Source organism: Manis javanica, chromosome 10, assembly GCF_040802235.1.
Source record: "Manis javanica isolate MJ-LG chromosome 10, MJ_LKY, whole genome shotgun sequence".
NCBI classification, from domain to species: Eukaryota; Metazoa; Chordata; class Mammalia; order Pholidota; family Manidae; genus Manis; species Manis javanica.
The window spans coordinates 69,424,334-69,450,706 of NC_133165.1; the positions used below are offsets into that span (position 1 = coordinate 69,424,334).

Here is a 26,373-nt window from a genome sequence, read left to right on the forward strand (position 1 = left end):
GCCTGTGGGGTGGGGAAGCTGAAGAGAACACGGTCAGTCTGCACAACAGCATAGTTCTCAGAAGGCTGGGCGGTAGGGAGGTAGGGGGTTGGGAGATGAGGTGTGAGGAGGCAGGGGTGAGGTCATGGAGGGTCCTTTCTGCCATGTGAGGAAGTATGGACCTTTACTCAAGGGCAGTGGGGACAGTGAAGGTTTGCAATTGGGCCATCACATTGTGACCTGACATTGAGCCCAGGAGATGGAGTGTTTCACAATGGATTTTGCAGGGTTTAAGAGTGAACCAACTTTTTTGGGTGGCGCTGATGTGAAGTGAAAGCTTGTCACTCCTGTTAGTCCGTGGGTGGGAGGAAGAGGATGGGGGATGTTTTTTCTTCTTCTTTTTTTAAAAAACAAATACCAATAAAGCTTGGTCTACAAACAAGAAAATATTAAATGATAATAAGTCAGGTGGCTTTCTTTGAAGTTGAAAATACTCTCAGAGAAGCTGAAAAAGAGACAGTAAAGCTGAAATGACCAGAGGGCACTTAAGCAAAATCATCTATTTGTTCTTGAGAGCAACCAGAAAGACACAGGAAACAGTAGTTAAGAAACAGAAAAATCCAGACTCAAGCAGATCACCTATGTCAATGTATTCTTCAATAAAACTTGTTTTCTGCTGACACCTTTTTTTTTCCTATGGATGTTCCTCTTATATTTGATGATCAATTTTCCACAAGGTTTGCCGTAATGTTTCCTCAGAGCTTAGGTTTTTACATTTTAATTCATTTGATGGCTGTTCTTAACCTAAGACAATATATGCTGTTTCCACAAGTCAGTGTCACTGTTTTGTAGCTGACAAGACGTTACTCAACTCCCAAACCTCCTCTTTTTCTGTACTTGCTTTTGTCTGCCTCGGTTTGAGGAGAACCATCGGCTAAAGAGGCTGTGTTTCCCGGGTGGAGTGGAGCCTGTGGTCTGGGATGTTCCATAATCTGACTTCCCTCTACATCCCCACTTGCTCATTTTGGCTTCCCTAAATCACCTGCCTCCTTCAAACCCTTGACATTATTCTTTCCCGTAACTTCCCCTCTTCCCGAAACCCTTCTAATATCCCGTGTATTCTTCAAAGTCCAACACAAGTTTCATGTTTTTTGTGTTCTTGGGCAGATAAGCACACTTCAATTTCAAGACAGAGTGAGAAGTTTGTGGTAGGATAACAGCAGCAGAGGCTATTAGTATTTTTTTATGCTAATCTTGTTTCTTCATCCATATTGACATTTCTTGTACATGGAGACCATCTCTTTAGCTACTTTTGTAATCTCAACTGGAGTTTGGCATGATAGAATTTAATAAATATAAATTTAAAAAATGTATTTTGATTAAGTGTGACTTGCTGAGAGCTATGGCAATTATCATTAGGGGGGCTCATGATAAAATATGAGTCTAGAAATCTCAGTGTAGCTACAATCCCAGAAGGTGTTCCACAGTGGTACTTGGAATCTGTACAGTGGCTGGCCCCCAAATCTGGGGGCGAGGGAGCTGCAGCTATCATGGGCTAGGGGACGCTTTGAGACATGGTGTGAGTAGCCTGTGGTTAACAGAGCAGCTGTTGCCCCAGGACAGCAAAGACCAGTATCTGCCAGCTCCAAGTTCCTAGCCTTTCTTACACTCTATTTTCCACAGGACTATCCCAGGGCAAACTAATGAAGCATGCTAAATCCCCCTTTCTGCTATCTCAGGAAACCCAGTCCCTGAACTTTCTCCATCAGCAGTCTGTGCTCTGCAAACAGAGCATCAGGTAGTCACTGAATCCTAGAATGATTCGGCTTTCTGTGTGGCTCTTGGCAGTGTTTGCAGTGTAAATGGTCAAAAAACAACAATTGATGTCTGGTGGAAAGTTTTCTTAGGACATTTGAGTGGGTGGCTAGGAGGGCATTTGGGGAGCAGGGAGACCTCCACAGCTTAAGCAACTCAGTCTCCATTTTTACTTTGTTTCCCAAAATTGATGTGTATTTCTTTAATATTTCTGTCCCAAAGCTTCCTGCTTTTAGCTATCAAACCTCATTCCTGTTCCAATCCTATTATCATTTGCAATTTAATCAAGGTTAAGGGAATTTTGGCAGTGGGTGAGAAGATACTTGCTGTTCGTAAATTGAACTGTAGCTAAAATTCAAAATCTAGAAGCTGAGGATGAGGGGCAGAGGGTTGAGTGGGACCTAGAATGATCTCCATCTTTTCAACAAATTTTCAAGTGTGTATTTTGACATGCTAGTGGTTTAAACTATGATGGAATGATGCTTGAGAAGACTGAAAGCAAGGCTATGAGCCAGAGGCCCTTTTATATGTTCCTTTCGGCACCTTTCAGGGATGCAGTCTGCTCATGTTAGAACATCTTTGGGTGGCATTCTTCCTTTCTGGGATTTATTCTTTTGTTATGATACAACACCAAAGAGAACAGGTGCTTGGTACACTAGTCTGGGAGCAGGGTTCCGGGGGTCCCAGCTTTACAGGCATTGAGCATTTATTTGCTAGCTTATGAAACAGTGGTAGGGTGGGGAGGTGTGTGTGGGGTATGTAGCTATTGATACCCAGTCTGGAGTCTTTCAGGATCAGCAATAGGGCCTGTGGTGCCCGTGGGAATGGCTGATAGTGGCCCTGTATCCATCAGCACACTTTTTAATGAGGAAAGCATGCTGTATTTGAAGTTAGGAAACTGGAGCTTGATTCCCAGCTCTGCCAGCATTGTGGAATGTGGGCAAGTCACTCGAGCATTGAGTCTCAGTTTCTCATTTATAAAATGGAAATAGTATTAACTGCTCTATCTCTAGTTAGTTGTAAGATAACAAGTTTGTAGTAAGCTAACATATATGAGAGTACATTATTACACTGGGAAGTCCTGTGGCTCAGTTTCCCTATTATCTTGATGTTTTAGTATCATTGTTGAATTCTATTGTTTCATAATAATTTCAAGTGTTTAGGGTTGTGTACTCAAATACCATATGTGTATTTCTGTGCTTTTTGAGTTGTTGGTTCTGTTTTTTTGTATAGTTTTCTTGTTCCCTTCGTACGTGAGGGGATGGGCTTGGAAGCTGCATATGTAAACTTGAACTGTATACAAGACAAGGATAAATAGGACTTAAGTGAGGGCTTGAGGGATTCTTTTATATGTAAAGGAAATCAAATTTATCACCTCACTTTTTGTTGTGTTCAGCACATCTCGGCTAGGGCTTTTTCAAACTCCCTTTGCTAGCTTCTTGCTCTCTGCCTCTGTCCTGGCTATGGGGACAGTGGAATTCTAGGTGTGGAATGATGTATGTGATTATTTAAAAATATATACTACCAGCATGTAAAGATCAAGTTTTTAGTAAAGGCGGTAGGGAAAATATATCACTCACTAGGGCATTTCGAAAATGACGTGTGTAAGCCAGTTTCCTGGAGAAAGTGAAAGGAGCATGCAGGGGCTTCTTCCCGGAAGTCTGTGGGCTCCTTTTAATCCCTCTATATTTAACGACATAGAGTGACTCTCAGGAAGAGGTTATGTAATTATTTCAAGAGATGCAGGGAGTGGGAGGTAAAAGGACCCGTTAAGAGGGAAATTGGAAATAATGAGTTTCTTTTCCATGAAGAGTAGTTTGAAGAAGTCATGTATCTCCTTAATTGGAGTAGGTAGGTTCCTTAGCAAGAGCTTCAGGTACCTAACCCCAAGCATACGAAGGATGGGGCGTCGTGTGCTTCTGTAAATCACCACGTGGGACGAGTGTGTGCCTGTTGGTGTGTTCAGGGTCTCAAGATCCTGCGTCCTCGAGCTTTCCTGCAGCCCATCCGGCTCGGTCGAAGCTGTGGTGAGAGTGGTGCACTACCAGCAGTGATCTGAAGATGGCAGCATTGGGCGACCTATCGCCTTTCCCTTTGCTCACTCCCCGTAGCACATCCTGTGGCTACTTTCCAGGGCAGGGTTTGGATTTTAGGTTGTCACTCAGACTTTTCTTCTGCTTAACGATTGTGTGTATGTAAATGACTCTGCTCTTCTTCTGATCTATCATTCCTGTTTTGGTTTTCAGTTAATCATTCCATGTAATTATATTCAAATAAAATATTTATAAATAATGACATAATTAGTAGTATATAAAATTTGGAATTCATGAATGTCAGTCCTGATGAAGGGTACCTTTCAGTTTGGGAGGTGTTAGGTTTTATTATTTGTTTTTGTTTAAAAGATGTTACTGGCCAAAAATCTACAATTTTCTTTTACAGGTGTTCTCATAAGGGTCAGGGTTTTTTGTTATTATTTTTGCTTTGTGTTTTGATAATAGGTGGGATATTTATTTAGTCAATCTCTAGGGAATATATTATAGATTCACATCTGGAGAGTGCTCTGGGGAAAACAAATGACATTTTCTTAAAATGGCAGAAGCAATTAGTTATCCTTGGATTCTGAGACGTCTTCAAGGGGTCATCCATTCCAGCACTAAGCAGGCTCTGCGTTTAGAACCAGACAGAAGAAATGTGCAGTTGTCCTCTCCTTTCCATTAATGGCCATGGCCAGGGAGCTCTGCATTCTGAGGTCTCCACAGGTATTGAAAACAGAAAGAGAAAAAATTATCCTGAGCAAGTCCACCATTCAAATTTTGCTAACACCTGAGGTTCAGATGCATTTACCGTTTCTCATGATCTGTTAGCCACACATGGAGCTGCAAATGGAAATCTGTCTCAAAGAAAACGGTCTAGTTCTCTGGGGAGATGAGTTGTGGAAGCATCTAGGCACCTTCATTGGTCAAAGGCAGCAGAAAGCGAAGGGAAAAGTAGATGGGGAATGAGCAGATGGAGCTGTGTAAGGTGAGAGTTCTTGGAAGGACTCCAGACAAGGTATGGGGCCAGAGCGTTCTGGGTGGTAGGAAGAAAGATGCACAGGGCTCTTTGCTTTGATCTTGCTCTGATCTAGAAACACATGGACCAAAGATACCCTGATGGATTTGGCTTTGAATCTTCAGCTGAGTTGATGCAGACCTTTTAATTCCTGCCTTAAAGCAGAATGGGATGCCAAATCTATGTGACCATGTGTGTGTGGCACACAAATTTTCTCAGGGGCTCTTTCAGCCTGTTTTGATTTTAGATTGTAACCATGACCAAGTATTATGTATGTGTTGATGTAGCATAAGGAAAATTAAAAATACTCTTAATAGGCTGACCTAAATGTGTTGGCTCCATATGCATATTTTGGTGGCTTTAAAACACAATGGAACATTTTTTCACAAACTTCACTGTATTCAATGATAAGGCTCCAAGAATTTCACATCATGTGCTATAATGCAATATAAGTTTGGGAAATGAGCCAAAGACACACTAAGAAGAATGAATGAATGTCTAGTTTTCCTCTGTTTTACACTTATTTCTCCATTTTTTGGTTGTAAGGGAAAATCATGCATCTGTCAATCTTTTACATAGAAACTTTAAAATATAACAGATGTTAAGCTGTTCAAGATACTGAGCTCTAGATCTCTTAAATGTCACCATCTAAACTGGTCCTGGGGAACTCACTTCATTGCCTTAAACTTGATTTTTCCTTTTGGAAAATGAAAGGCTGAGTTTCCACGACTCTTTTCTGTGACTATGTATGATCACTTCTCTTCATTTTGCCCCAAATTGTGCAAAATTTTTGGAGGACAGACTTGAGGGCTAAATTTTAACTTTTCAATACATTTTCATGTGTCTTGTTTTGTTTCTTCTCATGAGATCTCTGTGGTACTGACTTCTCCCAATCCCTGATGACCCCCAAGTGACTCACCTCCCTTGCCTCTTGGCTGACTTTCAACTTTCTGACTGGCTTCTCTGCCTCCATCTGGCCCCTCAGCACCCTCCACCTGCCTCCAGCCCCAATCACTTCTTTACCCAGCACCAGAATGAACTTTTGAAAACCAGGTTAGAGCATGTCTCTCTTCTGCCTCAGACCCTCTAGTGGCTCCCCATTGCCCCTGGAAATACAAATCTGTTCCTGCCTTTGCACTTGCTCTTTCCTCTGCTGGAAACACCTTTTCCCCTAGCTCTTGGCATGAGAAGCTACTTTCCAAGCAGGATGCAGCTTAAATATCACTCCCTCAGAGAGGCCTTCCCAGACCACTGCGTCCTATACAGCCATGTCTTCTGCTTAACATCTGACCCAGTGCATGGCTTGATTATTTATACAGCATATTCTGCCTGGAATTATCCTGTATATAGGTTTTTGTCATTGTTCCCGTTATTGCCTGTCTCATCCTATAGCATATGTGCCTTAGGGGTCTGCGGACTTTGTAGCCTTGTCCCTTGTGTAGCCTGAGCAGCTCAAGCCCCTCCATGATTCTGGCATACAGCAGGTGCTCAAGGAGGGTTTGAGGAAGAAGTGAATGGCCGAGAGGGTGTCACAGGCAGGAAATTACGAGCCCGAGAGGCTATGGTCATGTAGCTCGTTGGAAGCAGAACTCGAGTCTTCTCATGTGTTTCTTTCTTCCAGGTGAAGCTGCCACACAACAGGCTTCCCTTCAAGATTATTCTTTCATTTACTATTTATTCCCCAAATATTTACTGAGCTCTTAGTATGTGTCAGGCACTATTCTGTATCATTGGTTCTCAACCAAGAGTGGCATTGCTCCCCTGGGAGCACTTTTCAATGTCTAGGGACATTGTTGGTTGTCAGAGCTGGGATGGAGGTGCTTCTGGCATCCAGAGCCAGAGGCCAGGCCCTGCTCAGCATCCCACCTAGACGACAGCCCCCAGTAAAGCATGTAGTGCTGAGGTTGGGAAGCCCTGTTCTAGATGACCCGGCAGAGCCCTGCTCTCTTGGAGTTTGTGGTCTAGGGTGGGGAGATGGGTGATGGATGGTATTGATCATATATAAAGAAATGAGAGACCATGTCAGAAACCAGTGTGATGGAACAGAAAACACAGCAGAGTAAGGAGGCGAGCTGGTGGGTGCTGTGAGTGGGGACTGGGTGGGAAGAACTGCAATTGGAGGCTCTTTGGGAGGTGAATCGGAAAGGAAGTCTTGCCCCAGGAGGTTCAGCTGCATGGCCTAGAATGACCAGTCCTTCGGGGCCAGCCCAGAGCTGCAGAGCACTGGCTGGCCTGACTTCAGAGATCATCTCCACATTGAAAAATACAGGCCCTCCTGAACCAAGGGACATCTTACCCTCCAAGTAAAAATAGAGCAAATGCCAAGGGCTAGAAATAATGAGCATTTTCTGCCCCTTTCCAGGGGTGTTTAAATTTTTGTCTTTCTCAACCTCTTCAGTGCTCCATCATCACTAACACAGGACAGTGTTAATTTGATGCAATTTTTATTGCTTATTGTCAGCCTCTCACTTTTGTCTCACAGCAAAAATAGTGTGATTTCAACCCCTCTCAAGAACGTAGTGAGTTTTTTGCTTGTACAGAGATTTCTGTCTGTCTATGTTAGTTTTCTAAATTCAGTAGACACAATTGTAGATTTTAATATCTTGGGAAAGCTTGTAGAAGTTGATGCTGGTAAAATGCAGGTCAATGAAATGGTTCTTACTATATGTTCTTACATACACACATAGCTGTACATATAAGATCTCACTAAAAAAATCATACTAAAATTGTGGTTTTGGTAATTTGGTAGGCATGCACCTGCTTTCTTGGTTTCTCTTTTGTTCCCTTACCGCAGTTTTTTGCCAAGCATTAGCAGCTAGCAGGTACTCAACATGTGTCTGTTGAATGAATAAACAAACGGCAAAAATCAGTTTGGGATTGCTGGATTCCAAGTTATTTTCCTACATTTGCATGAACTTAAGTCACTGAAATTCAGCTTAGTAAATAAAGTAGCATATTCTTATGGTGTTTTCATTGTGACATATTCATTCATTTCTAAATCTGTGTTTTTTTATTTTTAAAATTATTGCAGGAGATAGGATTTCACTCATGGGTTTCTGAATCCAGTAAGCTTAGACTCTTAGTAGTTACTGCTTTTTCCATATCTTTAACATAGGGAGGGATCATTAAGCAAGAGAATAGATTTCAATAAATGTTCTTGACTCAAATGTACTGAAATAGACAGTGTTGGAGAGATGATGTACAGTGCACCATTTTACCTGGGGTGCCATTTCATTCTGCAGCATAGTGTTGACCTGTTCACTAGATGTGCGTCCATGTTGTTTTTCTCCCCAGTGCTATTTCTTCACAATTGAGTTTGGCCTCTGCAAACAAGAAGGGCAGCTGCGGGCCTATGGAGCAGGACTACTTTCCTCCATTGGAGAATTAAAGGTATGAATCTATGAATGGGAAATATCCTCCCCAAGCAAACTGGCTCAAGGTCATGGAAAGTATTGATTTGTTTGAATATTTCTACTCAGATACCCCATAAATATTTAATACAGAAGACCTGGCACCCCAGATGTGGGTGCTGACCTAACTTTTTGCACTTTTGAAAATGGGTCATGCCTTTCTGGGTTAGTGGTGTGACTCAGATGGAAGAGTAGCCGTGTGCAGAACTCAACAGGAATGATATATATTTGCTTGCATGCTGGGTAACAAATGACTGGCCTAAATTTAGTGCTCAAAGGGGGGCAATGAGCTGGCAGTGATCCTGCCGATTGGAATCTCCACATGAGGGTGGCTTGGCTACTCCATCCCTGTCACACACACACACAGCTCCCATGGACCCCTCAACTTCTCAAAGGGGAATATGAGATTAGTTTAGCAACTTCAAAATTAACATGTACCAAAACAGAAAACTAAACAAACATATGATCAGAGAAGTATCTAATTCCTGTAGTGATTTTTTTTGGCCTTAAAATATAGTGAAATGATAATTTATTCAGAGATGTTGGGATTTGGAGCATCTAATAATTTAAGTATTTTGGTTTCTTAAGAATCGCTATCGATACCACTGGGGGATAGCACGTTCTGAAGAATTTAGAATGCAATGTGATACATAACCTGGAAATGGTACTGAAAATAATACTGGCCCAATATGCACCAGGCACATTTGCCATACTGTTAGTTATTATGTGATTGGCTGTTTATCTCTTGTACTGAAAATAATTTAATATTCCTTTGATTATTCAGACTAAGATCAGGAGTATGGACTAGTCTAGGGTTTTAATTTTGAGTAATGATTATCCTGTATAATGTAATTGGGAAATACATGATTATGAGAACTTTTGAGTTGATTGTATTCTTGAAAGATGCAATTTAACTGTAGTTTTATTGAGTCCATTCACTTTATGACACCCTTCCTTCCTCCGTTCCTCAAACATTCAGTTGGGTGCCTACTATGTGCTATGTATTTTTCCAGTCACCAGGAATACAGGGTAAATAATAATGGTGAACAATAAGAATAACAAGAAAATAACAATTACCTCAATGCACACTTACATAGACCTCAGTATTTCAGGTGTTTTAGACATATTAACCCTCTTAATTCTTGTAACAACCCAGTTAAATAAGCAATAGTATTGTCACAGAAGTGAAAACTGAGGCATAAAGACATAAAGGAACTTGCCCGAGGGCACACGGCTGGTAAGTGGAGCTGGACCCCAGTCCAGGCAGCTCTTAGCCGCTGCCTGGGATCCTTGTTGTCAGAGTTTACATTCTAGTGCAAGAGATAAACTGCTGATCAGATAACAGTATGACAAGTGTGTCTGGCCCACATTAGGCCTTGGAAGGCTTCCTGAGGAAGGCTGGGCTGCCCAAGCTGATTCTTGAGGCGTGGAAAGGGTAATAAGGAGAGGGTGAGAGGCACAGATCCATCAGCATCCACCATGGTGAGTATGCTCTTGTCAAATCCTGGTCCGCATAGGGAGTGGCCTGAGGCTCAGCCTGGCTGGAGTACATGATCACATGTAACATAACAAAAGCCTGAGGTAATTTTTTTTTAAACTAAATTCTCAATAACAAAAATTCCATTTGGCGTTAATTTCAGTTCAGTGGCCAAAGCCCACAGTAATGACATGACGTCAGATTCCTGTTAGGCCCCTGCAGTCTATGGAGTTGCTTCTTGATTTCCCGGCCAAAAGAATTAGTTAGAAAACGATGTAGCTCCTGAGCTGCATCTATTTACATTCTCCTCAGAGGGCTTATAAATTACACCAGGAACAAAAGAAACAAATCTCTCTCACTGACCCAACCTTGGAAAGGTCCTCTGGTCTGGTTAATGAGGCATGTGTAGGCAGCATTGGGGTGAATCTGTTGTTTTTGTTCCTGTTGGTGTGGACAGAATTGTCTGGAAATGGAAATCAGTCAGAAATATGTACATGGAAGGGCATGGCTCTGGTCCATCACCTCTGCTCATCAGCATTCTTCCGTTCTCAAATTTCAACACTCCAACATCCCTATGATTGCTACTTAGGATTGTTTTCACAATTCAGAAATTCTTTCCGTAAGAAATACCTCCTGATGTTTCACAGAGAATGCATAACACGAGATGTTTTCTGTCGCCCTCTCCCCGCCCCCATCCAGCCTCCCCCTGTGCAAGCGCCCAGAGCCCACTCCCAGTGGTCTGCACACTTCTGTCTAACTGGTATTTGAATGGACCAATGATATTCCTGAACCTAGGTAGGGATAACTTTATTAATAGCATTATAATAACTCCTATGTAAAACATGCTTACCATTTGGCATGCAGTTACCCTTCTGCAGTAAAATATTTTTTGCTGTTCCAAAGGCAGCCGTAATGTAGGTACCAGCTAAATTGGAGGTTTTGGTGTACTTTTTATAACTTTCAAAATATCCACAATTTACCTTCTCTCCTTGAACAGAGCATGTTCTAAAATGTGTACTTTCTAGAGGCTAAATTTTCCTGGGTGTAGATGTTGCAGAGCTGGCCAGGTATTTCCTAGCAATGTAGCTACAGTTTGGAGGATAATTGTCATTTTCCTTCTTTTTTTTTGACAATGTTTGTTTTTATCTTTGCAGACAGAAACACAATAAATATGGCAAAGCTTGTAAAAGCTAGCACAAATCTCATAATCATCAAGACCTTTTTTTTTTTAAATCCTCAACAGTGGTTGTTCTCCCTCTTCCAATGATTTGTTCTGGGATGTACTTATAGGAATTCCAAAGGTGTGTTTGGGTAGGGGTTTGTCATATTTTCATCACTGTGCAGTTAATAATGAGCTAAATCATCTAGAAAATTGACCTTAAAAGAAGGTTGAAAATAGGATGATTAATTACCATTCACCCCCAGTCTTGTATGTCTTCCCTTCCATGCTCTTTCTCTCCATCCCAGAGTTGACCCTAACGATAGAAGTGTCTTATTTTAAAATGTAGTATTGACTCATTCATTCATTCATTTTATTTAACAAACCCAAAATAGAAGGTCTAAGATTTCAAGGACCCTGGAGACTAGTAGGGATGTTTTCAGAAAGTGGTTGATATGGTTCTTTGTTGAATCCAGTTCTTGAAGGGGAGCAGTGAAGTTTGTTCACGTTAGATGGTAAGGAGATGATTTCTAATCGATGAATTGGCCAAGTATTATCTTAAAAAGGTGATCCATCTCAAAAACAGAATGGGACTTCTCCTTTCTCATGAATAAGCACAAGGTCTAATTTTTATTTCTTTAAGGGCAGAGGGCAGATTTTTTTTTGGTAAAAGGCCTTAGCACCTACCCCATAGCAGTTGCTGGAATATTACATATAAATACATCTGTTCTGCTTTTCAGGTTTTGACAAAGCTGATGGTTTACAAAATGTTAATGATTTTTTTGTGGGGGGGTTAGTGTTAGGGTATCCTTGCATGGTGAATGGTGAATGTATTGCACTGCTTCTTTATAGCCATTGCTCAGCATTCCCTGCACGGGGTTGTATTTATTGCAATCATTTGTACTTAACTCCCCCTTGCAGCACATCTGTGAGGTGGGCAGAACTACTGCCAACCTGTTGAGAAGGGGTTCGAGACATGTGCGGGTTCTCTGAGGTCATTGGGCTTGTCAGGGGTGTGGCTGGAGTCAGGGCTCTGTTTCTGAGCCCACCCCTTTACCTTGCTGAGAGGCGCAGACCTCTCTTCCTGCTCCCCTCCCCTGTCCTGAAGCTAGCACTTTGTAATGACAGCAAACCCTGGAGCACAGGTTTTACAGAGAGATGCTTGAAGAGGGAAGTCGTCTCTTGTCCCCTGCCTCTTATTCAAATGGTTGAAACTTCCAACATTACTGACTAAAAAGAAAAAGTGTAATGCCACAGTCATCCAGTTTGGCAATAGGCTTATCAATGCCATGTTGTGCTTGATTAGCCAGAAGAACATTTGAGGGAGGTTCAAAAAATATTATATACATGCATACATATACACATGTACGAATGTATATATTTGTTGTTTGGATGTGGGGAAAGATGATTGTAGTGTAAGTTTAGGATGGTTTGCAAATTCTTATTCAGAATCCAGGGCCCAAACTACCTAAAATTCACACTTGAGTTTTTCCCAACTTTAACCAGTCCTAATATAGAGGGTGAGGATCACAGGGTTTACATCTAGAATAGCTGAGATAATAACTCTTGTGTCACTGCAGAGGCAGGTGGCTGGGAGGAAGGAGGATTTTGAATTGACAAACTCAGGACGGAACATGCTGCAGTCTAAAACAGGGAAGCCTTGCAGCTAGGGCAGTGGTGGCAGGTGTGGCTGGGTGCGTATGCATACCAAGCATCATCTCAAGACTGAATGAGCAGTGATATACCCAAATATCCTGAGCACTTTGCATGTGCCAGGCACTTTGTATGTATTACCCTGTTTAATTCTTACCCCAACCCTGGCTTATAGGTATAATTAATATTTATTTTATTTTGCTATCATTAATCTACAATTACATGAAGAACATTGTTTACTAGGCTCCCCCCTTCATCAAGTCCCCCCCACATACCCCTTCACAGTCACTGTCCATCAATGTAGTAAGATGCTGTAAAATCACTACTTGTCTTCTCTGTGTTGCACAGCCCTCCCGTGCCTGCCCCCACACTATACATGCTAATCCTAATGCCCCCTTTCTTTTTTCCCCGCCCTTATCCCTCCCTTCCCACCTGTCCTCCCCAGTCCCTTTCCCTTTGATAACTATTAGTCCATTCTTGGGTTCTGTGATTCTGCTGCTGTTTTGTTCCTTCAGTTTTTCTTTGTTCTTATACTCCACATGTGAGTGAAATCATTTGGTACTTGTCTTTCTCTGCCTGGCTTATTTCACTGAGCATAATACCCTCTAGCTCCATCCATGTTGTTGCAAATGGTAGGATCTGTTTTTTTCTTATGGCTGAGTAATATTCCATTGTGTATATGTACCACATCTTCTTTATCCATTCCTCTACTGATAGGTATAATTAATATTTCCACTTTCTAGCTGAATATTGAAATAGACTTACAGAGATGGAATAATTTGTCCAAAGTTATGTAGGAACTTTAGGTAACGGTTGAGTTCTGGGAAATTTTTGATGCTTGAAAGAGATTTTTTATTTAAAAGGCTGGAATGGCCAGTAAGTCTTAATTTATGCACTAAAACTAATTAATCGTTAATGGCCATCTCTGTTGGGAAGGGTGGGGAGGCCATGCCTAGGCCAGTTGGGAGGTGGCTAGGGCCAGTTTATGCTGGCTGAGGCGGACCTGGGCTGTGAATTGAGTGCTGTGTATTTGCAAGCCCTGTTAAAACTATTGCAAGAAGAGCTTTAGAATTCATGTAGATCAATTGTTTCATTTTATCAAAGAGGAAACTTTGACCCAACCTAGGGAATTTTCACTCATGCCGCTTGGACAACTACATTTAGAACCCAGGTGTCCTGGCTCCCTGTCCTGTGCCCTTGTCTTTAATACTATGGGTAAATCCAAAATAGTCCTTTTAGAGAGCCTTTAGAGAAGAGGAGGCGATTCTCAAGCATTCCTGCACTTTTAAAATGGCTTGAGAGTAAAAGATTGCCAGCCAGGTATATAAAGCCTCTCTTTGAAAGAAGTTGGATTAATTCAACATATCATACTGTTAACACTTTGGGAAGGATTCACCATGGAGTTCCCTGGGGATGTCAAACAGTTTGGCTCCAAGTTCACAGAAAGTCTGAAAGTAGAAGACAGGGCATGAGAGCTGCTCCTCTAAACCAAGGTGGCTTAGAGAGACACGGACAGGAGTCAAGAAGCAAACTCAGCAGCCGTCGCTCCACCAGACTTCACTCCGCGGAGACAGAGCTGCTCCTTCTTAGCCCTTGAGTCACTTCAGAATCAGGAAGCCACATGGGCCGCACGGATGCTCCTGGCAGTCATCACCTAGGTCAGATAAATGAGACCATGTCAAGTGTGAGCATCACCTCATTTATTGGCCTCACTCACTGGCTGCTTCCCCAGCTCCAGGCTCTGGTCATTCTCCAGGCTGATTCTTGGGGACCGTTATCACCCCCACAATCCTGAGAGCCAAGGAGCCACACTGGTCCTGTTAAGGATGGAGAGGTTCCTGGCCGGTTACCAGCACATTGGTTACCAGCAGGCTCCTGAGGGCAGACAGCATTGTCAAGAGCTTAGAACCATCAACTTCCAGTTTTTCCTTTGATTATTATATGAGGCAGGTGTAATTATTGCCTAATGGTCTTTGCCTCGAATGATATGGTGTGAATCCACTGACTTTTCTTGAGGGCTGGGGCAGAGCACCTTGCTCTCTAGGCTATTCTTGGTTTACTCTCAGCCCCTTTACTACTAAAAATGTCTTAATATGCTCATCTGAGGGTCCAGTGGAGTCACTGCATGATAAACTCTGAATTACACTGATTTCAGTCTCTGTTATTGCACACACACATTCTGGAGGCCTCCTCTGCACATAGCAACTGCTAAGGTTGTTTATGTCCTATCAGAGCATTTTGGACCCATGCAAATGAGTTTCATCCCCTTCTTGTGCTTGTCCTTGACCCAGTGAAAACCCTTCGACTCAGCAGGGATGTCCCTCTGAAGGGGCCAGGCTTAAATGTTCTGGTAGCTTCTTTTGTTACCACCTGCCCACATCCCTGAATGCAGGGTTGAGAGAACAGAAAGATCAAGGCTGCTGAGTCAGCCACTGCCCTTCCTTGCATGTGTGCTGATGGGTGAATGAACAGTTAGAACAATATACTGAAGTGAAATGCACCCTGAATACACAGCTGCAAAGAAAGTAACTTCTAATTCTGAAAGTCACCATAAGCCAATAGGAGGCTTATTCTGTGCAGAGGAGCAGCAGCTCTTAGAAAATGACATTTTGTTTCTTGAAACTGAAGTTGGTTATAAAATGTGGACAGAATTAGTAGCCGTGCATCTCAATCCCCTGATGTTCGCTGCATGTGCTGATCTAGTACAAATGTGTTTGCAGGGGTAGTGACTTCTGCTTTTAATGAAGTTGTTCTGTGGGCCAAAGAAATGAGTGCATTCGAGAGGCCCTCTGCAGTCCTTCATTCCTATATGCATTGATCTGGACAAAGGAAGTTTGGGGGACAGCACATCACACACAGGATGGGGCCATGTGCCCTTGCACGTTAGTCCTTCAGGTTGCAATCATATTTTCAAACGTAGGGGACCACAGCCTTCTTCATGGAAGGCTGAAAATCATTCCATGCATCTTGAAATTATTGGGGGAATGCACCAAGGATATTGAGCAGGAAAAGGTTTCCAGCATTTCCCCATGAAACCATACCAACCTACCTCTTAGACTGAGAGGCAGAAAAGTGCTCTCGGGGGAATTCAGGGGCTGGAACAGAGAGTCTTCAGAAATCACCAAGCCAAACCTCTCATTTGCAGTCATGGAGGTAGAGGCAGAGAGGTGAAATAATTCACCAACGTTACCCAGTTTGACAGTAGTGACACTTGGACTAGAGGCCGAGTTTTCTAATTCTCAGTTCAAGGTAGTTTGTGCTACTGCTTTTCATGTCTCTGCCTCTTTCCTAACTAACCCTTTAAAATAGGAAGGAGACAGAATCTATAGGAGCATTTCTCAAAATAAAGTTCACAGCTACTAACATCTGAATTACCTGGGATGCCTATAAAATATAGATTCTTGGAATTCATCCTTCTTTAGAACTACTAACAAAGATTGAGGCCTGGGTATCTACATTTCTCACAAGCTCCTCAGTGATTCTTATGCATATTAGGTTTGAGAAACGTTGTCCAGGCTCTATGGGTAGGCAGTGGCATATGGCAGGAGATGACCACTAACTTTGAGCATCGCTGAATTTATCTCGAGAATACAATCATTTCACCATCCATGCTGCTCTTAGCTCAGTCGTGTAGTGAGTTGAAATGAGTTAATGATGGCTCAGAGAGTAATTAACTGGCTTTCCTGTGTTCCTAATACCTGCTTGGGGCATAACTAACTATTAATATTAGCTCTTGCTTTCCCACCCGGCATTATTTATCTGCTGTATATTCCTCTGTTGTACTTAGTGGAAGGTAAATGAATGCTTTGCAAGTATCCTCAAACATGCAGGCCCTCTCCATGCTCTGCTGACACACAGTACCTGGCCCCAAATGTCTCGCAACGAGGCCGCAAATAGTTCAGTCAGAATCCCAATTACCTCTCCACGCAGGTAATTATTACTTCTGCCATTTAAGTGAAATTTCAGTACATTGCTTATAGCAATAAATTAGGACCACATTTATGCCTTCCCTGTTTCTATTCATGGCACAGATTTAAATTTCCATTCCTATTGGGATATAGCTCTGAACTGTCCTTCAGTATGAATTTGGCTGATAATAACGTAATACCACAGTCTCATTTTTCCCATCCGCACCCAACAGACCTAAACAAAAACAAAACCCCTAACTCTGAGTTTACCACGCATAAGGGAGAGCTCCCAGTGTCATGGTGGACCTGTGACTGAGCCGTTCTGTGAAACAACCGTGTTATGTCATAGAAATGTGACATTGTGGCACTTTGGAAGTCTCATTGTGGAGTTTAACAGGTTTTGGGGCATGTTTTGTTTGCAGCATGCGCTTTCTGACAAGGCGTGTGTGAAAGCCTTTGACCCAAAGACAACTTGCTTACAGGAATGCCTCATTACGACCTTCCAGGAAGCCTACTTTGTTTCAGAAAGTTTTGAAGAAGCCAAAGAAAAGATGAGGTAAACTTGTTTTTCTTCCACCTGGAGAAAATAGCTTCTTATTTTTCTGGCCCTAATTCTTCCTTCTCTCTACCTCTTTTGCTAATGAGGGTTGATACTGTATCCTTCTATTCCTGTTTATTTTGCAGGGACTTTGCTAAGTCAATTACTCGTCCCTTCTCCGTGTACTTCAATCCCTATACACAGAGCATTGACATTCTGAAAGACACGAGAACTATTGAAAATGTGGTGCAGGACCTCCGCAGTGATTTGAACACGGTGTGTGACGCCCTGAACAAAATGAACCGCTATCTGGGGATTTGATGTGTGGGACCAGTGTCGTTGCCAGCACAATCTTTTTGGGGCTTAGCAGCAATTCAGCCAACATCATGTAATACCAATAACTTTCTGTGTCATGGCTTGACTAGTGAGCATGCAATTCTGTATATCTCTAGACCTACTTGTAACCTACTGTGTTAATGTGTGAGAACACCATAAAGAACCCAGTGACAGATAACCCTCATTGTATGAAAGGCTGTAACATGTTTAATGTGTTAAATAGATTTGACTTTCCTGCTTTGTGTCCTTAACCTAATTGCTGCTATTTAAAATTTGTAACAAATGGTCTTCTTATGATTCTAGCGTATGTATGACCTTTCCTTTCTCAGATCTGAACCTTTCCCTCTATGTTCATTAGATAAAATGAAAAATAGCAGTGAAACTTTCTATTTTCTGTAGTATCAGTGTTTTCCCAGCATTATTTGAGATAAACCCAGAATTTTGTGAAACTTGCTATCACATTAACAAAAGACTCAGTATTCTGTTTCGGCTGAAACTAGTGAACATGCTAGTTGGGATGGTTTGTGGGTTGAGTATTTATACAAGATAAGAAAAAAGAACTTTTTATAGATGGAATATATAGGTTGCATTGACCTTCTAACAACTGAGTTGTGGCATGCTTCCCAAACATTTTGGAAGAACTTCCAGAGAGGCCATTAGGAAAGGCTAAACAGAGGGAATAAATCTTGGGACTATGAATTTTATGCTGGAATAAGGTGAATTATCCTGCTCTGGTGTGTAACCCATTTCTCTGAGAGAACAATAATATAGTGCTTTGATTTAAAAAATGTGACAGCCGAATCTCAGAGAGGTTACATGATTTGCCCAAAGTAGCAACATGGTTAGTTTTACACCAACATTTATGGCCCATTGCATCTTGCTTTTGGATTGCTAAGAAATCCAACTTGGCCTATGCACGTATTTATGAGTAGTTAGGGAAGGGAAACCAGTGCGTTATCACTAAATGGGACTTGGTTTATGATCAAAGGTTGCCAAAATTATAGCTATTGCCTGTCACGGCTCAAAACCAAGCCATATCTCTGGGAGTCTGCTCCTGTGCCCGAAGTTGGGATAAATCTGGGCAGAAAACAGTAACACCACAAATCTTTAGTCATCTTTTGCCAAGAATGTTCTTTTAATACGTATAACTGCAAATGAATTCATATTCTTAAACACGGCCCATTGTGAGTCAGAAATCTGTGGACTAAGTATATTCAGGAAGAATGTGAGAAAGAGTTAAAATATGCAGAGAGGTAAAATTAAAATGAAAAAGCAGAGGTTTGAATATTGGCCATCTTAACTCTTTAAGATCTCCAATTTCTGAAGGATTCTCAGAACAACTGAGTTTTTGAAAAGGGTTTTGGCAGATAGGATGTGAGAACAATGCAGTTTAAGTGCAATTTTAGGTGAAAGAGACAGTGCCTTGAAAAACTGGTGGTAGAAAAATGATGAGCAAACTGGACTAAACTTAAAGGAGTTGTATATTTCAATAGTTTTATAGATGCATAAACACATAGTTTCGTAACTTTTGCTAGATCTAGATGAGCCTGAGTAATTATTTACTTCTAAATACTAAGCTACAATTATAACTCAGAACAGTAAGTCCAGAAATTTCTAGAACTAGTTGCTGAGTTTTCTCAAAGGAGAAAATTGGCTAAGAAACTCTTCATGTCTGCCTTCTGTGTTGTTTCCATAATTTGATGTTGCTTTAGACACCGTTAAAAAAAACCCTCAAGTAGCCATCAAGCATTTCTTTTCTGTTCCTGAGATAGGGGAGCTTCTTAGTTGAATGCACTGAAGGAATAATTATATTAAATTCTAAACAAATTCCCTGGACAAAAATAACATTTGAGCTATCTCCTGATTGGCTTATGGTGGCATCTTCAATTCTCCTGCATGTTCAAAATCTATGTTGTTTCTAAAATAGAAGAGTTGCAAAGTAAATAGGCTTTCCCACAGAGCTTATAGGGGTATTATACGAGGAGGAGGAATTACTTGATTCTTTTTAGATTTGTTCTCCATTCAGAATAGCAGTAACCATGGATTTCGCTGTGTGAAACAATGGAATCATGGTTTTCATTTGTTCTGAGCATTTAACATGCAAATGCCGTTACAACTAATGATGGGAAAAAAAATCCCATAAAATTTAATAGCTATCATAGGAAAAGTGTTGGTAGAAAAAGTCCCCAATGGAAATAGTACAACAAAAATAATCATAGCCAGCTTCTTGTCATATCTGATACCTGCTTAGTGTAACCATTTGTCTCAATTACGCTTCATGACTTCAAGTGAAATTAAATGGATCCAAGGGCAATTATAAATTTAAAGACACTTGCTCACTGTCATCTCACTATGAATCACTACTTTATTTTGGCTTTGCTGCTGACTTCTGTAATCAGCTAATCAGAAATCAACCCAAGATTCCTAGCAAGACCAGGTTTCATACACAATATACTTTGCAGAAAAGCCAGAACTTTCTTAGTTCAGTTTTCTTGAACCTTTTTTGACTGTTAGATGAGTTAGGGTCAGGCATCCAGTATATTGGTGGATGATCCTTTACTCAGCATCATAAGAGCATAATAGATTGTTCATAAGGTACATCTTTTAAGAGTAGGGAAATCTGACCCAAGGTGGTTTGCAATTTTTTTTTTCACATTAGTGGTAAGGGTTGCGAAACTTGAGTTTCTGGCTTAGTCTCATTTATTTACTGTGTAATTTAGAAATGATGCTTTATGGGGATGATATATCTGTACTTGTCTCGCTTGCACATAGTAAATGGGCCTGAGCCTAATGAATGTAAAGTATTGCAACATTTACCAACATGAAAAGTCTAAAATGAAAAACAGTGTGCTTTAACGTGGAAGCAAATAGAAATACAAAGTTTCATTTTCAAATGGAGTCATGGCTCACATCATCTCATTTTCTTCATTCGAGGAGGAAAACATTAACACAAGATGTAGTTGTCCTCCAATTCATTTGATCTAATTTTCAACTTCTAAAGAATCAAGCGCTGATGCTTACTCTCATGAACCTTGTCTTACTTATAATGAAAAAGAAAGCAGCCCAGAGTTTTCCAGTATGTCAGTTTTTTTCTTGTTCTTCAATTTCCAAAGACATTCTCTTATTTTGGGAAGTGATTCTTTTGCAGACTATTGTGTGCTGGGAGGAGGCAAGGGAATTAATAGATACTGCTTTTTCTAATATTAGATTTGCATGTGTTCACAATAAACCGGGTCTGGATCATGAAATGGTGATTCTTTTTAATGTGACTTGGGGTCTCAGAACATTCATTCCATGGCTTCGACCACATCAGGGACCGTATCATGCGCTGAGGAGTTAGTGATGAGTAAAGCAGCGGAAGTGTATGCCCACTTCGAACTTACATTCTAGTGGAGAGATACCAGCAATAAACAAGATTATACTAAATTTTATGAAGAAATAATCTGGGTGATGTGATAAAGAACAACGGGGGCAGGTGGATGTAGTAAAGTGGCGAGGGAAAACCTTTCTGAGCAGATAGCGTTTGATGGAGAACCATGGGATGAGAAGCCAGATATGGGGAGTTGTGGAGAGAGTTTTTCTGCAGGAAGGGACTGCAAGATCAAAGGCTCCGAGGCAGAAATGGATGTGTTCAAGGACGAGATAGATTGCTAGTGGGCTGGAGAGGAAAGAAAAGAGGGCAGCAAGGGAGGCAAGAATGAAGAAATACAGGTCCTTGTATGAGGCAGGTGTACTCTGAATGCAGGGGAGAGTCAGTGAAGGGCTGTAAGCAACACAGTGACAAGATCTGATTGACATTTTTAAGAGGCTACTCAGGCTGCTGTGTGGGAATCAATTGTGGAGGGGTAGAAAGGTGGGGGAAAACCAGTTAAGAGGCCATTGCAATACTGGGGATGCAAAGTCAGTATGTTGCTGGATCAAGGTGGACATTACTAAAAATGGTTGTAACTGAGTAAGTTATAAAGTTGAGTGGGTGAAAAAGTTGTCAGGTGAAATACTGGGGCAAACTGGAATAGCTGGTGCCTGGGCTGATTATAATTTGCTTGGAGAAACAGACATCTAATGACACCCTGCATCTTTTGCAAATACTTCAGCTTCCTTTGACAAAGCACCATGTTAAACTTTCCTTGACCAGCTTTTTTTTCTAATTGAAATACAGTTGATATGCAATATTCTGTTGCTTTCTGGTGTACAACATAGTGATTTGACAATTGTATACATGACTAAATGCTTACCACAATAAGTGTAGTTACCATCTGTCATTAGACAGGAATGTTGTAATATTATTGACTACATTCCCTATGCTGTTTCCCATGCCAGTTTTTAAGGATTAAAAAAAAACAGACTGGAAAGCAAGTGCAATTTTTTTTCTTGTGACTCACAGTTATTAACTGCATAAACAAAAATGAGGCAGAGAATGGGGCGTTATTGGTGAATACTGGTGGTGCTGACATTTAGGGTAATTCAGGATAAAAAGCTCCCTTACCTCCAGGCAAACTGAATAGTTGTGCTCACTGTCCCCTCTGGGTACTTCTATAGGAATAGGCCATATAAATGTGATTTAGTTAAGTCTGTTTCCACTCTTCTCCATGCCTTCCATCTTCTCAGATGTGTTTTCAGATACCCCAGAAAGGTTTGCTTGCTCTGATTTCTTCCTCTCTCCAAAGATGGGTCTGGCGCAGCAGCTGGAAGGATATTTCCTTCTTTGGGAAGATCATAGTGAGCTTGATGTTCAACCTAAGGGCATCTGTGGTTATGGTGCCTGCAGAACAGCATTCTCATAATCCAGCCTGGTACACTTTTTATAATTGAAACAACAAAAACATCTGACAGATGTGGGCAGGGTAATTTGAAAGCTAGTGGCATAAAGAAATCAAGTTCATTTGCTGTCAAAATCAAATCTTTAAAGAAGATGCAAAGCTAGCTCTCATTTCATAGGTTGAGAAGGATAATATTAATTATAGGAAAGTTAGGAGTTTCCTGGTACCTCCTTCACTCTTTCTAGATCCCTTGCAGTTGCCTTACTTTTTAGCTTGTTAATTTGCATGGAACTAGCAAGATGCTGATTCAGTAGGTCTGTTATTCCCAAAGGTTTGCAAGCCACTGAACACATCTAATGTACAGCTTGCCCAATGTTAGTGAACAGCTAACTTCACAGACGTTAATGAGGCCAATTATTGGCAAGTGAATTTGAAGTGAAGAACACATTAGGTTTGCCAGTATAGCAGTTATTTTTTTTATTGGGATTGATTGACGCAAGCTTCCTTTTGATCATTACATCTGATTGATCACTGCACTGGCATTATGAAAGAATGAGGTTCCCAAATCAGTTAGGTACTTGGAAAAAAATCTCTACCTTGCAAGGGCAGAACATGTTCCCCTAACCATTTCAGTGTGAAAGCCCAGCCATTAAGTTGGAATGGATCCTAATTAGCCTCCTCAACAAATCTCTAAAACTTTTTAGTCTTTCTTCTTGAGCAGAATTTAAAAGAAACCTAAATTCCTCCCTTTCCCACATATAGTCAATATCAAGAAAATATCTTGCAAGGTAATACTTCCTGCTGGAAACGAGTGCAGACAGAGCAATCCTGATTTGAAGTGGTATTGGAAAGTATAATTTGATTCGTCCAGCCAAATGATTACCGCAAGTGCAGATCATCAGCACAGCCCACTCCCGCACATTTGAATTGGTGATCAGCTGACGGCTAATTGCCAGACTGAATTTGCCTCTTGAGCTGCTGCCTGGGAAGAGAGGAAAAAACTGCCATGACTCCTATGTAGCCTGGGTCTGAGGTTTTTTTCCATGTTGGAAAAATTCCTGGTAGGGTGGTTGTCACTCTGTTTACCCTGGCCAACTGTTATTTGCCCAGCATTCATGCCTTCCTTATCCGGTAACTGCACCCCACTTTTTCTTTTTGTGAACACCCCCTATGCATTGTTCATACACTGGGGGAAGCAGACTCCGTATCCCAGATCCACAGATGGACTTATGATCAATGGCTCAACGAGATGTTACATTCCCCTGCCCATGACGATTGGAGCAGGGCTGAGCCATTTCCTGAGGTGGGCTAGTTAAAGTCAAACCCTGGACTCTTCTGGAATCACTGGGAGAGAGGTGTGCCGCCTTTGTGATAGGAAGGTGTTAGTAGGCGAGTCTGTGTCTTGCCAATGGGTTTCAGCCTTGGGCAAGTTTGCTATGGATTCAATGTGACCAAAGAAATTGACAGCAAAATGTTCTTTGGGGTTAAAGGGTTTGTTACCCGGCTTATTCTCCCAGTGGTAGGTCTCTGCCTCCGCCCAGAGCACTGGGCAGAGCTCTCTATATAGCGCAATAATAGCTTATTGCCTAAAGGTATGGAAGTGGCAGCCCAGCAACAGGCCAGTTACATCATCAGGTAGTTTAAGTTCAGTGAGGATCCTGGCCATAGGAACTCCAACTTCCCCAAACTCCACCCCTCCAGGATTCTTGCCTTACAATCTACATTCTCTCAATCGTCTGCAAGGATCCCTGTGCGAGAAAGCTGGAGCACTGTAACCAGATTCCACAATAGCAACAGAGGATAACAACAACTTAGAGATAATAAAAATTAAGATACAGCAAGATTTTGATACAGGTAACAAAAATTATACTAATCCTTAAGCCAGAGGAGATTCCGAATAATAAAAAAGTTTATAATAATTCTCAAGCCAGAGGAAGTTCCCAATCCTCAAAGACTTTATGGGCCATAAGACATATTTTAATTCCACCAACATAGGCAAATTCTTGTCCATCAGGTAGGATGCATGCAAGAGAGTGGTCCTGTGATAGGACTGTAGCAGGAAGGGGGTCCCTTCCAAGTCTAGTATACCATACTTTTACTCCTTTCCCTGTGGGGGTTACTGAAGGGTCTATATATATATATACTGGAGGTGCACGCACTGGCCATAATGATAAAACAAAACTCCTTGGTAAGATGCTCCTACCTTCTGGCCGTTCAGGATATACTACTGTGACCTTTGGCAGCCACTCTGCTGTTATTCCAGGAATACACAGGAGGCCAGCTTCCAGGCCTTGTCCCCAAGGTGCCAGGAGAGCCAGCCATCGTTGGTCCATGTGTCGAATGGTCCAAGGCCACGTCCACTCAATGGAGTCTCTGGGGTTCAGTGCAGTTGGTGCTGGCAGTAAGATGTTATTCTGGTGGCCAAACCTCGGCTTCAGTGATTTTTCCTTGGTTTGTCCTTGGAGTTGTATAGGGGAGGCAGCCATCTGTGTTAACATGTCTACGGGGCTCAGGGCTCCCTTTTGGGGTCTCTCTTTCAAATGCTGTAGCACAGTCCATAAGTGGACTGACTATCCCTGCAGACTATTGGTATTTGACTTTAGTCCGGATTTTAACAAGCCATTGTGCCTCTCTATCATGCCTGCTGCGGTAGGATTGTATGGCACATAAAACTTCCACTTGATTCCCAGCTGTTGTACCCATTCTTGCAGTGTATGTCCAGTAAAATGGGTGCCCTGATCACTCTCAATTACCTGTGGTCAGCCATAGGTAGCAAAGAGATGCTCCAGGCCTCTTTTGGTCATCTGCTGGACTGAACAATGGGTAGGAAAAGCAACCAGAAGTCCAGTAGCTGTATCCACACAAGTCAGCATACTGATATCCTTCTGACACAGGTAGAGGCCCAATATAGTCTATCTGCCACCTGACAAGGGGTATAGGCCCCTTAGCTATTGTCCTATGTTGCTGTGGAACTCAGTGTAAGTCCCTTTTGGAGCACATGACACACTCCTGCTGGGCTGTACTAACTTCTTTAAAGGTCAAAGGCAAGTCCCACCAGTGGGCTACAGCCCACATTGTCTTTGACCCTCATGCAACAAATGCTGATGTAACCATTGGGCTACATCATAGGCAGGCTTTCCTTCTAATCAACGTATGTGGGCCAATTTATCTGCTTCATCATTTCCTGGGGATGCCAGTGGCAAATGACCTGTCATATGGTATATTGTAATTATTTTAGTCTGACCACAGACCCATATGTCTTGCCACAGTTCTTGCCCCCAAAGGAGTTGGTGACTAACCAGCCAGTTGGCATGGTACCAGGTTGGTAGCCACAGGATCAAGCCCTGATAGACAGCCCAGCTGTCAGTATAGACAACTATAGGGGAGGGGTCCTGGCTGATCACAAGCCACACAGCCCACAACTCTGCCCATTGGCTGCTCTTCCTCTCACCATCTTCCATCCATATTGTCTCAGTATTAGGATGGAAAGCTATAACCCTCCATTTTGGGGGCTGCCCATGGCTAGAGCCATCTGTGTACCATGCATCTTTCAGTACAGGGGCTCTTCCCTCCTGATAGGAACTCTCTGCTGCTAATGGTTCAAAATCAAGTTCTTCCTGCTTTTCACTAGTATATGTCACTAGCCCCAATAAGCGTTTGAGTTCTTCACTCGAGGGGCTTCTAGAGAGGGCTCTATGCTGCTGTAGGTAAGCACCCCAGTTGGCTAGTGTGGGTGTTTGTGCCACACCACTCCTTGGCTTTTGGGTCCAGTCTTGTACCCACCCAAAGATGGGATAGGGTGGTTACTACCTTTATCAGGGCCATTCCAATGATGCATTCTGTAGCCAGCAAGGCGTGATACGTGGCAGCCAGTTCCTTTTCTATCAAAGTGTATCATACCTCTGCCCCTTTCCAGAGTTGTGATTGGAATCCACCAGGTTGGCGAGTTCATTCAAGCCACTGCCAGAGACCCCAGCCATAACTGTCTTCAGTCACAGGGGCCTTGATGGGTCTATCACACTCAAGGCTTGCACGGCCTTTACTGCCCGTTTGCTATAGTAAAGGCAGATGCACATGTCTCATCCCAGTCCCACCTGACGCCCTTTCGTACCAACTGGTATAAGGGCTTCAGAATTTGTGCCAAGTGTGGAATAAACACTCTCCAGCAGCCTAGAAGACCCAGAAACTCCTGTAGCAATGCTACAGTTGTAGGGGTAAGAAAGGCCTGGACTTTATCTGTAACTGCTTCTGGTATAACTTTGGTCTTACCCGAGGAAACGACCCCCT

At 42.1% G+C, this 26,373-nt stretch overlaps 1 protein-coding gene across 1 annotated transcript in view; it reads left to right on the forward strand.

Annotated features, from left to right (window-relative positions):
• Nucleotides 1-21,621, forward strand: part of TPH2 (tryptophan hydroxylase 2) — a 116,941-nt gene extending 95,320 nt beyond the window's left edge. The window contains exons 9-11 of the mRNA XM_036999606.2: nt 8,140-8,235; nt 16,875-17,008; nt 17,137-21,621. Coding sequence (XP_036855501.1) covers nt 8,140-8,235; nt 16,875-17,008; nt 17,137-17,311 — 405 coding nt within the window. The 3' untranslated portion in view covers nt 17,312-21,621. The remainder of the gene's footprint in view (nt 1-8,139; nt 8,236-16,874; nt 17,009-17,136) is intronic.
• Nucleotides 21,622-26,373: the final 4,752 nt, after the last annotated feature.